A 16071-nucleotide genomic window follows, 5' to 3' on the forward strand; every position below is an offset into this window, starting at 1 on the left:
AGTTTTTTAACCTGATATAATAATATAGAGTATTAATGCACTGTAAGCGTACAACTCCCTGTTTCTGATAGAACTTGAATACACGTTGAAACAGTAACGATGTTTGTCATGCGATGACAATGTTATAATATTTATGAGAGTTTTATTAACTCATATCGTAAAGAATGTATAGGTAACATGTCACATACAGAAACACTAGCAAGAGACAAGCAAACAATAATTAGAGTGAAAAAAACCAAAAGAAAAATAATACACAATATCATCCACTTCGAACCAAACATTTTATTATTTTGATCAGCAATTTTGAATGTAAATAAAAATACTAAAATAATTTTCAAACAACTAATAGTACCCAATTACAGTCATTATACTAACGTACCTAATCTGATGCATGTTTTCTAAATCAACAGAAAATCGATTTTTGAAAGACGATTTTAGCAAGACGAGAGTGGAAGGGATCACACCATTATTTATTAGTTATACCAACCTATTACAATATAGTGTATCTGATAAAATTGTTTGTTTGATTATTTCAATAACTTTATAATAAAAAGGCTGAGGTTCTATACGAGGCGCTTACTATTGATATCAATACAAATAATAAGCATACCTACAATGTTATTACCTACGATTTGATGAATATAAAAAAAAATAATCTGTTGTGCATTAAATAATTGATGTTGAGCACATTTTTATGTTCATCGGTCTGATCACAATACATGTAAATTATTTTTACCTTTCATCATTTGTTTTGTTTTTGTGATTTTATTTGTTTTCGTTCACTCTTCCCTGTACTCTTCGCGAATATTCTCTAAACGCACTACACTTCTATACCTTCTTCAAAATCTACCATAAAATTTTCCGGAACAGGAAGTGGTAAGACTGTATCTATAACAAATATTTATATTTTTGTTCCAATTTACATTAACATTTTTGTGGACGTCATTGTTTTGGCATTAAAAGTCATTTTTGGGCATTCGCTTTAATTTTATTTATTACTCTAGATAAACTATAGACGTATATTTTTTATATTTCTTTAATTTAATTCTAACACACTTTGCAGGGTTGTTGTTGAAAATGGGAAACGGTTTTAGCTATTCCACTAACTATTTTTGTTATGCTTTTCCATAACGCATGTTTAATACAATGTTATAAAATATATGAAGCTTATTTTTTATAAAAGCACGAACTGTATTTCACATTAATCCAATTTTAGCATAAGGATGGTATATTATTATGGAATGTTTATTCGTGAATAAAATTATGCACGTTGAATTATTGTTTCTATTGAATATTATTATTTTGCTGGAATATTAAGAACTTTGATAATTTTGATTAGAGTTATTATAATTAAAACTTGAATATAGATAAAAATCAATTGAATTTACCCAGCATAAAACAATTTAAATCAATTACTTCAATACTTTTACGAGGTTCGATAAAACCGACTATTGTAGTTAACATAATTTTACAAATAAATTATTAGTTCTCAATTTATAACAAAATTGTTTTTGTAAGTTCCATTATATAATTTGAATACTTTAAAATTAATACCTTAATATTCATTTATAGTAAATTATTTTTATAATAAATTAAATAATGTTTGCACTTCACGTTTATAATGATTTTAGCAAGTTTTGTAAGATTTATAATTGTGCTCGTAAACAATTGATTGCAATTTTGGATTTACTTATTTAAATGTTTATGTTTCATAATAATAATAATTTTTTTAACATCTATTAGAATAAATTGTATTTTGAATATTTTGAATTCTTTAAAATTGAATTTATTAGTGTACCTTTACTCTAAATACGTAGTTGAAAACCAGAATAATAAATATCAAATTAATTTAAACTATATTATGGTACAATAAAATATAATAAATAATATAGAGAGTGAAACTCCAAGCATACTCACTCACAGTTTTTAATATACTTGGTGACCATATCTTAAAATTTTTGAGATTTGTGGATCTCACCACAGATGTCCCCCTACGGAGATTTTCAAATTAGACTGCAATCTTTTAACTGTAAATTATTCAATGAATAATAGTTTTGAAAATGTAGATGTATTAGAATCAAAATTTGAAAAAGTAGTTTTTGAGTTATTTAACTTTGTGTAAGTACCTACAGAGGATGATAGTTCTATGGTAATGGGTTTTAGATGGGGAATATGGATGCCATGGTCATTTAAAATTTTTAGTTATTAATTTTATACTGTCAACATTCATAACTTGTAAAAATAGTCCAAGTATAATAAATTCTAAATCTAATGTTACATAAACTGTTTTATATTTTTGTAAAACCATTTTTAAGGACTATTAGACTTTATTATCCTTAGTAAAAACATTTTAATAACTGAGAAACTACTCGTTCAAATTTGAAATAAGGTTTATCAACATTTAAAAAAAAAAGTGATCCATTAAATAATTTACCGTTCAAATTTGGAGAGGGGGTATATAATATATATATAGGCTCTAGTTATGTCTCACCCTGTCACCCTGATAAATATATCCTGGTAAAAAAGTAGCTATTCTCCCATGATATTTACCTACTTTCAATAAGTTATTAAATTTTTGCTAGATCAATAAACATAAAATATCAATGTATACATTTCGATTAAAATTAAACAGTGATTCAATTTAGTTTATAATATTAATTATCAAGTGACATTCGTCTAATCATTTTTTATTTGATTATTATTATTAATATTTGCATTTGATACACCCTTATTTAATCAGTGTGGAATTCTGTTTTAATTGTTTAAGGTTATCTTTGAATAAAATGTAGTATTTACTTGATATTTTTATATTTTATAATATTATCAGTTACATTTTTTGTTGTACCATTTTTTGACTACCTACACGTAAAAAAAATCTAAATACAAAATGGTTTTCAACTTGATAATGTACTATAATATAAATATATTATTATATTTTATTGTTTTAGAGATTCGTTTTTATTCTATTAGATGTTTTAATAACTACCTAATTGGTGTTTGAATTAATATTTTATAAGTAAATTATATAATATATACCACTTATCATTTATATTGGTTGTCAGGTCGCAGTATTGTAACCAACAAAAAAGGTGATGGTTCTCAAGTGAAAGAATCAACTGAGAGCAACACAACATTGGAAGATGATGATGTCAGAGGTAAGTGAAAATATATAAAATATATCCTATGATAAAATCGTTATAAGATTTTACACATTCCGGAGTTTTTAAAATAATCGTACCATTATCATAATATAGGTATTATATTACCCAACTAAATTTTTAAACTAATCGTGTTTTAAATTTATAATATTTAAATCTTAAATAATTTGCATGTGTTCACATTTAATAAACAAACATAATGTTGGAAATCCTTATGGAAATCTAAATAAACCAATTTAAATGAATATACAATAATGTATACTTACATAATACATCGTCGTAAAAAATAGTTAATATTTAATCGCTATTTCTTTATTTTCTTCAAAACTTTGCACTTCCAACTAATATAATATATTATACATATTTGTACAAAAAATTATGTTTGACTATATAATACACATTTATAGTAATATAATGTGAGTAATGAGTATGTATATACATTATTATTATTCGTATTTCGTGCATAAAATATCTGGAAAAAAAATAATATCTTCTCATGCACGACGAACGCACTGTTAAACGTGAATATCTAAAAAATACTTTGTGAATAAAAATTGTATAACCATCAGTCAACTTGCAATAATCATCCCTGTGAATAAACGCATATAATATATATATATTATCATAAACTTGAGCTGCTTGCTTGTGTAAATAAGAGCAGTGTGACGCTTACACTCTTAGGAACACCCGTTAAAATAATAGCAAAGACGTCGAATGGACACACATATTATATTATTATTATTATTATTATTATTATTATTATTATTACTATTATTGTTATAAATATTATCATCATACGACCTCGAATAATCCCAAACGGATCTTATCACAACGGACCGCAGACGTTGGGTAAATCAAAATGGCCATAATAATATTCTCTTATAATACACACACCATACAATATCATCAGACAAAATAATATACATATAATAATATAATATGACATTTAGAAACCCGGTGTAGGAGGTTTTCGTTGGTTTTTATTTACTATTTTTTTTTTTTTTTTGTTATTCTCGTTTTGTGTATATTATGCATGCGTAGGGAATACTACCCCCGTGACGTGTTTGAAACCCCGTTCTGTAAACACATTTCACTATCCTAACATAAAAAAAAACACAAACAAACAAACAAATAACGAACAAAAAGATCGTATACGACCGTGTTACCAATTTGTCACGACTCCAATGTGAAAAGTGTGTTTTTCTCTTAGAGGACAAAAAAGGGACTGTGGACCGGAGCTCTACAGTAATTGCCAAAGATGCGGAAGGTAAATATCAACAATGATAAAACCAACCTTTATATAATATTTTATTCACAAAAACAATATGAACGCGGAAACGTGAAATTTTTGTTCTTATTTTTCGAGTTAAAGAATATAGTCGAGTCTATTTTCGTGCTGAGCATATGATAATATACTACGTTGTATAGTGATCAGCTATATACTTATACTATGTACTTACCGAAGTATTGTTATTTAATTCGAAGTTAACGTACTAACATATAGCCATAGTTTATATTTTCCGCTTTCACGTCGATTTATATGGATATATAATATATAGTATATCCCATAATTCTCGAAACACATTTGGGTCTCACGACTAATCAACTTCTTTGAATACAGTTTCTTCGAAAGTAATAAATTACATAGAATATTCCGATTTAATGACATTTTGTTAACTAAGAAAAAATAATTATTTTTAAATAAATGTATTACAATTTATAATGCACAGTTTTTCAATAATCAAAAAAATCATAAAATTTTAAATTGTACTCAAATCTTTATACAAATTGGAAGATATTTTTAGTGACTTTTAAAAAAATAGTACGTATTTTAATCAAGTTTTGGTTTAAATAAATACGTTTATGTATTTTAATAACCTGTAGACAATTTCAAGAAAACTAAAAATTTAACCAATTTTTTCTTTGTCCATTCTTATTAATCAGTATTTTTTTTTAAAGATTAACAACATTTTGAAAGTTGCAAAGATAAATTCCGAGAAAAAAAGGTTATTCTTCAAAAAAAATTTTAAATTGTCATTAAATTAGATTTGTTATATAATTTTGAAGAAACCAATTGAAAAAAATTGATTTGCCTCAGATATTCTTTAGAGTTATGGGAATTTCGGGATATACTGTATATAAAATATATAAATATATAAATATATTATATACATATGTCATAATATAATATATATTATATTATATAAATCTAGCTTTAATACAAACATAACATAATATGTATTATACCATTGTTTGCTAATACCGTTATGTATAATAAGATCATTAAATAATTTTTAAATATTTATTTTATTGTGTATGCATTGTTTTATCGTTCATCAATATAATATATATTTATAAAAAAAAATGTAATCGCTGTATACGTCTTGTTCGTCATAATATTTTAATTATACACTTTTATAATTTTTGTCTAATGAACATTTATGCTTATTATATAGGCACAGTCGTATAGTTTATTGTATAAGCTGGTCAACTGTCATACTCGTATATTTAATATATACCATTAAATTCACAACACAATAAGGAAGCCCGTCTAATGAGATAGAACCCACCGTGTCTTTTATCATTACTTTAGCTACAGATCTCGAAGTTGGCTTGAGTGATGTTGTGGCGAAGGTTCACTGAAATGAGTTACATAAGTGTTATCGTGACATCATACTCATTGGATTCGTTTGAATCTATCATCTTTTATAACGTTTATTACTTACCTATCGTTTCAATGTTGCAATCGTTGCGGCTTTTGGAGTCAGAAACATGTAGATATAACGCTTTGAAGTTTGAGGTGAATACGTTATGAAAATCTGGAGCACTAGCATAACACGAATTTTCCGAACTTCAGATGGTTTTTCACAACCAACAATTTGAATCGCATAAGATTTTATTGATCTTAAAAAATAGAATTTTATTAAATCTATTCATTTCACTTTGCTCACTAATACCTCTTTCGCGTCCACTCTTCCAGAACCACAGCGTTGAAGTCCCGTACTCCCGTCCAACCAACATATAATATTTTATAGCGTGCAATTGTTTAGGGAACGTCGGCACGCCGCCACCGTCACCGGCGTTGTCGTCCTCTTCCGTTGGTAGCGTGCTGGGCTGCTTCAAGAGTTCTTCGTCTACGTCTTTCGGATCCAAGACGAATAATAAACTGTCGATAGTCGTCACCGGCAACCCCCAAAATGTCCTGGCACAAGGTTAGAAAAAAGTCTGATGTCTCATCTAAATATAAGCGTGGTTTCTTTTCGGGTTGCGTTTTATAACACACTAACAAATAACAAACCGTGTGCCATTTACATGCATTTAATATAATATACTTATTATAGTAACGTCATTTCAATTTAATAATATTAAGTATGTCAGCATTTTTTTTTTTTTAGACATTTTCTATTAATACGTTTACATAGAGTTGGCTTAACTAGGGTCTCCAATAAGTTTAACATACTGATGTCCAGGTTTCATTTTAAGTTGCATTTCCTGTACGGCTACACAAATTTGTATTTGCGGTAATTTTCATAGAGCATAGAAATAATTTTTAATTTCCTTAAAATTTCGGGGGGGGGGGCTACAACCACCCCCACCACCTTCCCCTGGCTACGCCACTGTATTATGTGAATATCATTGGCATGGCGGCCAGTCCGTCAAGGTCTGCTGCGAATTTTCGTCTATCAGCAGATACCACTCGCCAGTCATGTATCGTTTTATTAACATTGATCGTATTGCATGGTTTCCTATAGGTATATCCACACAACGTGTTCACACAAAAACCATTTTCGTTTCAGCATACGAAAGATTGTCTAACCCAGAGGTATTCAAACTGTGAGTTGCGGCTCTCAGGGGCGTCGAGGGAGTTGTCGAAGAGAGCCGCGTAGTATAATTGAAAACCAATAAATATTTTTACCAAAAACGTTTACTATTATCATTGAGGCACATAGGTTGGGAAACGTTGAATTGTCTACTATTATAATCATTCGCTAAATAAAGCTTTAATTTTTTTTAATATGTAATATGATAAATAAATAATAAAAATAAATAATAAAATATAAATTACATTCATATAAACATTGATTTTTTTGTCATTTATAATTTGGGAGCCGTCAACAAATTTTCAACAAACGAAAAGTTTGAATACCTCTGGTCTAACCGGTTTTGGGTATTCTACTATAGTATTGTAGATTTGCGGTTAGGTTTTGTTTAATGTTTTTCTGGGGGTGGTGTGTTAATGTTTTTAAAGGCCTTTTCAACTGCGCTTTAACAATCTTTTTTTTCTCTTTTACCACAAGGTTTGAATGTTCTAAAGAATTAAATAGTCTTAGTTTATGTGTTAAGTATAATATTTTTACTTACCAAATACTAACAAATTGTAAGTTATTACCCACTCACGTGAAACGTACATACCCATCTATATTATCCGTAACATAGGTTCGTCACACACATGGTTTTTTGGTTTTTATATTTTTGACTAAAATGTATACTCAAAAATCTATATACCTCTGAATCACGATTATAAAGGACTTTATATTTTACAATCGTAGTTTGAATAGTTTTTTGTTGTCCTATACTACAATACATATGTATATATACAGGTAGTATAGGTGGTACGTTGTATGCTATTTCATATCATTGAATTTCCTGATATTTTCAACAATTTGTTCATAATATTATTCTAAGATATTTATCGGAATAAATTTATAATTAGTTATTTTCATCTTCACTATAATAATTATTAATACCATATATTATGCTAGTATATAAATTTGCGACGAGTCTACGAAAATATCATGTACTTATACGATTTTTGAACTTTGACCCCTACGTAAAGGTCGTAACTGCAGTTATATAGGTATTTTCATGTCGTTAGGCTTATTGTTGTTCTCTGCGCCTGGTCTATAATCTATATAATATATATATTACATATACATGATATATCTATATATATATTGTAAACATATTTCTATATCGTTTTCTACGGTCATACTTTAAAAAAAGAAACTACAAACGATAATAACATGACGATAAATATAATGTATATTAACAAAGGCATAATAATATAATGGATAGACACGCGTGAACACAAACGACCAATCATCAAACGAAATGTCAGTGTGTACGTAAGATGGGTGGGGGTGAAAGGGTTCGACATTATTACTAATATACAACCCTGCACACTGATAACACACAAACGTACACGAACGTGTTTCCCGCAAAAGTTCCGAATTTCCGATGGTGACGTTTCTGTGCACTGCGGAACTAACATATTTTATAAATTATAAATTATATCGTATAAGTATACTATGTGTATAGGAAAGACGTGTCATTTTTTAATAAGTCGGGCAGCAATAGCGGCATTTTGGCGCTAAAACACGTGTAAAATAACACAAAACTAAAAACGTTTGCACAGTTGTTGTAATTATAAACACACACAACGTCACACTCGCTATTTAGCTATTATAATGTCATGCAGTTAAATATTTTACAATTACTTATGCACATGATATAAAACTAAATCCATCATATTTACCCCTTATATACGATTACCATAAAATATATTTTTAATCGAGTTCTTTTTTTTTTTTGCGCGTTGTAACACCGTTCGTCGTGTGCGTTCCGCGGTGTCGTCATCATATTATTATAATATATTTGGAATTGGCTAAACGCCTAAAAATCGAGATATCATATTAATATCATCATCTTCTTCGTCATCGTCGTCGTCGTCGTCGTCGTCGTTGTTGTATATAAGTGTTTTCCCAGGCGTATCATTTTTCGCGAACAATCATGTCGTCGTGCAAGTCACTACCGCCGCTGTAGTGTGTTCTATTTCGTTCTCGAATAATGTACCCATAACACACATCACACACACACACACACACACACACACACACACACACACACACACACACACACACACACCTACTTAAATATACGCTCCGGTCACCGTCTTCTGCTGCTGCTTCTGCTGCGGTTATTGATACGTCGTTTGTGATCGCGATCCCGGTGAGTTCCGTGCTTAAAATACACACGTAAATTTATTTGTATACCGCATAATATCACGATTTCATATCATTTTATGAGACTTTCGACAGATGTATTCTATGTACAGCCTTCAGTGTATAATATAACAATAATATGCATCTTCTATGTATGTAGCAGCTTATCGTAATACCATAGTAATACTGAAATAGTCGTATCGCCGCCGCGCCGCGTAGCCCCACTCCCACATCCCAACCAAAATCACCCATCACCCCTCCCCTCCCCCTCCCCCCCCCCCCNAGTATGGTGTTGTGCTTTTGCAGTAAATGTCCCGACGAACCCGCCGTAGAACGTCTGGAACCCGGTAACTCGATGGAATCGTTCGTTTCGGAGGACGCTTGTAAGTATATATGAAGAAAAAAACCGTTTGTACCTAAATGTATATAATATATAGGGACCATTATGATGTAAAATAGAATAAAATATTTCCTATGATATGATGAGTATATATTTGCCAATATTATGCCCGAGGTGATTATTAATTTTGCTACGCGTAATACGATATGCATTTTCTCGGTCTATTTTCACAGTTTTGATTCCGTTTCAAGTAGCTAAGTTGGTAAAAACTATAGTAAGGGTACTGTATTTAAGCCCATTTATGAGTCACTAATACTCATTATAACTTATAGGGATCGTATGTTATTTGGTTCATGTTAATGTTATTTCTTGTTCTAATCGTCTAAATATTTTTAGTTATTTAGTGCAATAATATGTTGTTGGTGAAATATATTTTTTTCTAAGATCTCATAAACCATATTCCGTGTTATTAACTTTTTAAAATTATTTTCTTATCTATAAACAATGAACTTAAAGTGTTTATGAATGATATAGAGTTAAAATTCAAAAAACAACTGAGAAAATGTATTGATGTTATATTCGCATATGACGTATGCAATATGATTTCACCAGCGTATGCACTTAAAGTGTGTCTTAGTGTCCTATAACTATTCGCACTCAAAAACTAACGACATAACATGTATATTTATCATCTGCCGTATCAATGCGTCCTATAAATAAGAAGTTTTTATTAGTAGTAATTGTCAGTTAGTAGTTCATTGATTCATCGCCGTCGCCATTCGATTCGAAGTGGTAGGTAGGCAGGTAGAGTATATATTATAATTAGAGCTGGGATTTTATGCCCTGGAAAACCAAAAAAATGCAAGACATTTAAAACTGTACTAAACGATTGTAATTGTGGAAAACATATTAGGTGTAAAAAAACATTTAAAAGCATTTCACAAAAAAATATATTATTTTAATTATTTAGTAATAATTTGGTGTAAAATTGATTTGATGATTCTTAATTTCGTTTATTTGTATTCAATAATCATGAAATAATTAGATAATAATTATTAGATACCCAGGTAAGGTTAGATCATATATTCATACCGCTATCAATCATGGTTTTTTTCAATTAATAGTTCGTATCAATTATGTTAGTTGAATGGAATCTCGAAGTCAACTGTTAAATTAGATAAATATTTAATGGTTTATGGGTCGGTAGTAGAATGTATATATATATAACTTAAGTTCAAATCTAAAAATAACATTTTTTAAATTTCAATTTACGTTTAATACGCCCTAAAAATCATAAAAAAATCCCAAAAGAAATATGCAAAATTAAATTTGGTATATCCATTATTGTTGAATGAAATATGAAACAGTTTTTCCCGAACCAGGTTATATAGCACCACCACCATAGAAAAAAATTCCAATTTTCATTTAAATTGCAGCTCTAATTATAACAATCAATAATCTTCTTCAGTACATTGTACCATGTATCATCCTAATATTTCACTCGAACTCGATAAAACAATGCATATACACGAAAAACGACCGAAATCTTCGATATAGAAACATAGACTGAATTATGATTAATGTATTTATGTTTCGTAACAATAATATTATACAATTCATATATATATATAAGTATATAATATGTACGTATATATATATATATATAGGATGAAACACGCATTGATATGATAAAATATAGTGCGTGTTTCTCTGTTTTCTTATTTTTTTTTGTTTTTGTTCTCTGTTTCTCATCTATATCGGTTTTCGTTTTTTGCATTTCTTTTTTTCTTTTTATGTTTTATTTTCACACATTTTCGCTAAGACGTGAGGATTGTCTGTCCCAACAAGACATTCTCGCAGCACTCGACTAACTCTTGCGGTTCAGGTGAGTTCAAACAACTACAAATACAAATCTAGATAGTATTTTATATTCAATTTTCAATATCACATTTTCCCACACGGTAATATTAAAATGTACATATTATACGTTTTGTTGAAACCCCGTTTTGATTATTAGAGTACCTATATATATTTATTTTTATTTTTACAATACCTGTATATATTATGATTATTTTACATACTATTTTTTATTATTCCACTCGTATTGCGTTTAAAGCTTTTGTATAATATACCTATAATCCATAAACATTAAAATGATATTAAATATAATATTTTATACACATTGATGTTAAAATATCTTTTGAAAAATGAAAAAAAAAAAATAATAAAATAATACCGCTGTCGGATTTTCCGAGAGTAAACGTTAACCTATACAGTGTATGTTATACGTAATCATAACAGCCTATAATCCCAATGGTCTTATTTCAGCACGCAAACAAGAAATCGTTAAAATCACAGAACAACTTATTGAATCGATCAACAATGCTGATTTCGAAGGATATACGTACGTATAATATATTTATATAATTTATACAAATATTATAATAATAAATATTTCAGTTTTAGTTCTTTGTAAATGTCAATGTATGAATTCGTTTATGTAAGATTATTCTGTTTGTCAATTACTTCGAAAATTGTGATTTTTAGGTGTCAAACATAAAGTATCTAAGCAAAATGAAAAATGCATTTTTTTTATAGTAATGATTTTTTTCTTATTGTGAAAGTTCCAAAAATAGTCCTATTTATCAGTTGGTACATTTAAACTTTAGAAAGAGCTTTTGTCGATTGTAACCTAGCTTAAACATTTTTGTTTCAATCAATTAATTTCAAAGTATGAATGAAACTTAGTTGAATGATTATTTTCCTTTTTCCACTGATCATCAATAAATATGATAATGCTTTCCAGTCGCAGGTATAAATATTCACATAGTACCTATGCAATAATAATAACAATTTATGGGCCATCTGAAAGTCAGCTTAAGTAAAAATTACAATAAACGAATAACGAGCATAATGGCTCAACTCATCATTTAAGTTAACATCTTAATGGTGAAATTGAAGTGCTAATAATAATAGATGATTATTGAGATAATCTAAACAACAAAAAAACTGAAGAAAATAAAAGATGGAAATAACTATACTTAATAAACACATTAAGTTATAACTTTAATCACTTACAGTTGATTTTATATTGTATACCGTGTGTATTATTCTCACCTGGCTATCAAAATTAATTTCGAAATAATATTATTTTGGCAGCAGGAAAACTAATTAAAATTTGATAATATTAATGATCGTGCATTATTAATCGTAGTATAGTTATGAGTTTTTAATTACTAGATGATAATTAAAATGTATGCATTGTAGTACACGTGTATTGTTAATTTTATTTTTTAGGAAAATTTGCGATCCTCATATGACAGCATTTGAACCGGAAGCGCTCGGAAACCTATTGGAAGGCATGGAATTTCATAAATTTTACTTCGACCATGGTATAATTATGCTTCTTTGTAATTTAGTTTTATATTGAAATTAACATTTTTCACAAGCTCACAGTTCACTAGGTTGTGTATAGAATCCGTTTTGACAGTTTTAGGTAAGAATCGAGGCATTAATACGACTGTGTTGAACCCCACTGTGCATTTACTTGGAGACGATGCAGCTTGCATTGCATACATTATACTCGTACAATACATCGACAAGTAAGTTATTTATTTATTTAATATCTACATACTTCTCGGTTCCAACGCTGGAAATTCTCTAATGACAAGTTAAGGTTGATAGAAATTAAGGATACAATAATATTTACGATTCAAATTTCTTATATTGTTTGTTATTATAAAACACAATTATTATTACTATTTTAATAATGTACAGGGTGATTTTTAAGCATTCTCATCCCCAATTTTTTTCTTTTAATAGTACATTTATTCGAGTTCTGATTTTCAGAATAAATAAGTTTACTTAAAGACCATATTTTCAAATTACTGAAATTTTTTTCTGAAGTAGCACACTATCCTGTGGCGATATAAACTTTTATTTTTCTAACTCCCCCTCCTCTCATTTTTTTTACTTCAAATTATTTAGAAGTTATATGGTCGTGTTTTAAACATAGTTATATGCCTAGACCTCATGTATTAAAGTTTTTCAGACGTCTTTCATTGAAAAAAAAACATTTTTCCACTTAGGCCATTGTTGTTGATAATGTAGAAGCAATTTATAAATGTTTTTGTGTTGTGGAGAAAAAAGTGAAAACTCTTTTCAGTTATAGGAAAAGTTCCATTGTTAGTGAGAGATGGGAGAAAACAAAGAAAATAAGATGGACGATGCGTTTTAAATCATAAACCATCATTTTGCAAGGTGTTTTTTTTTTGGGGGGGGGGCGGGGAGATATAATTTTTTCTTAAGTTAGGAACATCTTAAACGATAAATATTATGGCATACCCATTTTTAACAACATCAATATTTGGTATTTTGTTATAATTTATAAGCTAGTCCCAGATGCTTTATACGAACCCCGTATATAAAGTATTGTGAAAAATGTTTACTGTTTTATTATAACTTTATATCCATATTAATAACACACAAATACACTACTACCCTGAACTACTCACATTCGGATAGTTAAGTTACACGGCGTAATGTATAGGCAATATAGGTACATATATGTGTTTAAGAGCGACGTAGATCTAGTCTTGGCAGTTGGCACACTGCGTAATGCGATTGTACTTTTTTGTGCCTGTGTCCAAATCTTAAATAAACTACTGATTATGGTCTTGAGAAAAAAATTGTGTCATGTCAAATGCGACAGGTCATACAATTATTTAGGACACCATAGTACCATACTCGTCTGCTCGGGAAGTTTTACCTTGATAATCTATGACAGGTTGACTATGAACTAATGTAAAGATGAAATGTTTCCATCGTGTTTTTATTCTTTGCCCGATTGTGTATGATTTTAAGTATTATTGACGGCGTATACAATAATTGATTAGATTTCAGACGATTTCATAATTTAAATACGCAAAAACTGTTTTCTTGTTATGCCATTATAGACAAGGAGTTCCTAGATCGCACCAGTACGAAGAGACCAGAGTGTGGCACAGACGTGACAATAAATGGCAAAACGTACACTCACACCGGTCAGCATCGGTAGCATCCACCAGCAGCGTGTTTTCACCGTCCGCCATCAATAAATAGCCGATTGCCAGCGATAAGACATCGATGGTCATACAGAACAAACGAAGAGGCCCACTATAAAAACAATGTTTTTGTTCCTTTTTTTCTTTCTTTCTTTCTATCTTGTTTTTTTTTTTCATTTTGACTGATCTTAAAGTTGATAATATCGTTATATTTTATATTATATTATCTACGGTTATATATGTGCGTGTGTGTATGTATATATATATATTTATGTGTGTGTGTATAACATACATATATATATATATATATATATTACAAAACACGAATAACATATAAAATACTGCAGTGTGGTTAAAATTCTGTTAGCAAATAAGTGAGCAACAGAGCTATATTTAAAGACATAAAGAAAAATAGTTCAAAATTGATAGCCAAAAATATAATACAATATTGCAATGTAATAAAGTTACTTGTGAAAAAAAAACAAAATTAAAACGCACTTATAATTATTATGAAAATTCAAAAAATTTGCACATTATGTAAGATGTCAAGATTTATGACAATTTTTTTCAGTAATTTTGGCTTGGGCATGCCATATTTTTAACTTATATCCATTTTTAGTAGTATACCCATCTACATATATTATATATACAATAATAAATATTACTCGTAGTCAATTAAAAAATACCAATTATTTATAAAATTTAATTGACTTTTTTCAATCATTCGTAAAAATAATGTAATATTATTACTTCGTACAAAACGCCGAACCAACAATATTATTACATCTCTCCTAGGCCTATGGAACTAATTAAATAAACATAAATCAGTTGTTTCTTATATCTTGTCATAATATTTATTGTTTCCATGTATACATTTTTTTTGTAATTAAATATACTATTTGATACTTAAAAAGACTTGCGCATAATATGGAAGTATTCTAGGTTCATAATCATTTTTTTTTTTTAAATTCGCAATCAACAAAATTATATATTATTACAGTTGTATATATATATTATATATATATATATATACGTTCCTAATAAATTATTACAATTATTTAATTTAAATTATATTGTATAATTCGTATTATTCGTAAAATGTTTTTTTCGTATTAACTTTTCATACACAAAATATAATATTCAAAACTACAACACATATCTATCATATTATCAAATTCATTGTTTGAAATTCCACCAATTGGTTTATACATAATAATATATAGAATCTGCTTATACATTTTTTTTCTTTAAATTCGTTTCTATCTATTTAAAATAAAATCGCGATAATATCATGTTTTTTTCGAAATGATATAAAATGCTTTTCATTGTTAAATAAAAAAAAAACCAATTTAGAAAAAAAATTTAATACCTACTTATTATTCGTACAATATTTTATAGGCGTGTACCCTATGTAAATTAAATTGTAAAATAATTTCTTTTCTTTTTAATTTTTAAGAATCTTATATTATATATTGTTCTTTCACCTCACACTTGTATAATACTTAACCTACATAATTATTAAATTATTA

The 16071-nt window shown here is 28.5% G+C and overlaps 1 protein-coding gene across 20 annotated transcripts in view; it reads left to right on the top strand.

Moving 5' to 3' along the window:
- The window catches only part of LOC111029202 (calcium/calmodulin-dependent protein kinase type II alpha chain), a 52664-nt gene extending 38031 nt beyond the window's left edge, over positions 1–14633 (top strand). For 2 of the 20 annotated variants that reach the window (XM_022308116.1, XM_022308119.1), the window contains exons 12-18: positions 3063–3155; positions 4369–4425; positions 6209–6370; positions 11829–11904; positions 12798–12892; positions 12976–13102; positions 14456–14633. In XM_022308116.1, the coding sequence (XP_022163808.1) occupies positions 3063–3155; positions 4369–4425; positions 6209–6370; positions 11829–11904; positions 12798–12892; positions 12976–13102; positions 14456–14600 (755 nt within the window). In that variant the 3' untranslated portion in view covers positions 14601–14633. Of the gene's footprint in view, positions 1–870; positions 877–3062; positions 3156–4368; positions 4426–6208; positions 6371–11322; positions 11386–11828; positions 11905–12797; positions 12893–12975; positions 13103–14455 lie in introns of all 20 variants that reach the window. The other 18 variants (XM_022308123.1, XM_022308125.1, XM_022308124.1 and 15 more) reach the window with 13 other exon arrangements.
- Positions 14634–16071: the final 1438 nt, after the last annotated feature.

Source organism: Myzus persicae, unplaced genomic scaffold (assembly GCF_001856785.1).
Source record: "Myzus persicae strain clone G006 unplaced genomic scaffold, MPER_G0061.0, whole genome shotgun sequence".
Lineage (NCBI taxonomy): Eukaryota > Metazoa > Arthropoda > Insecta > Hemiptera > Aphididae > Myzus > Myzus persicae.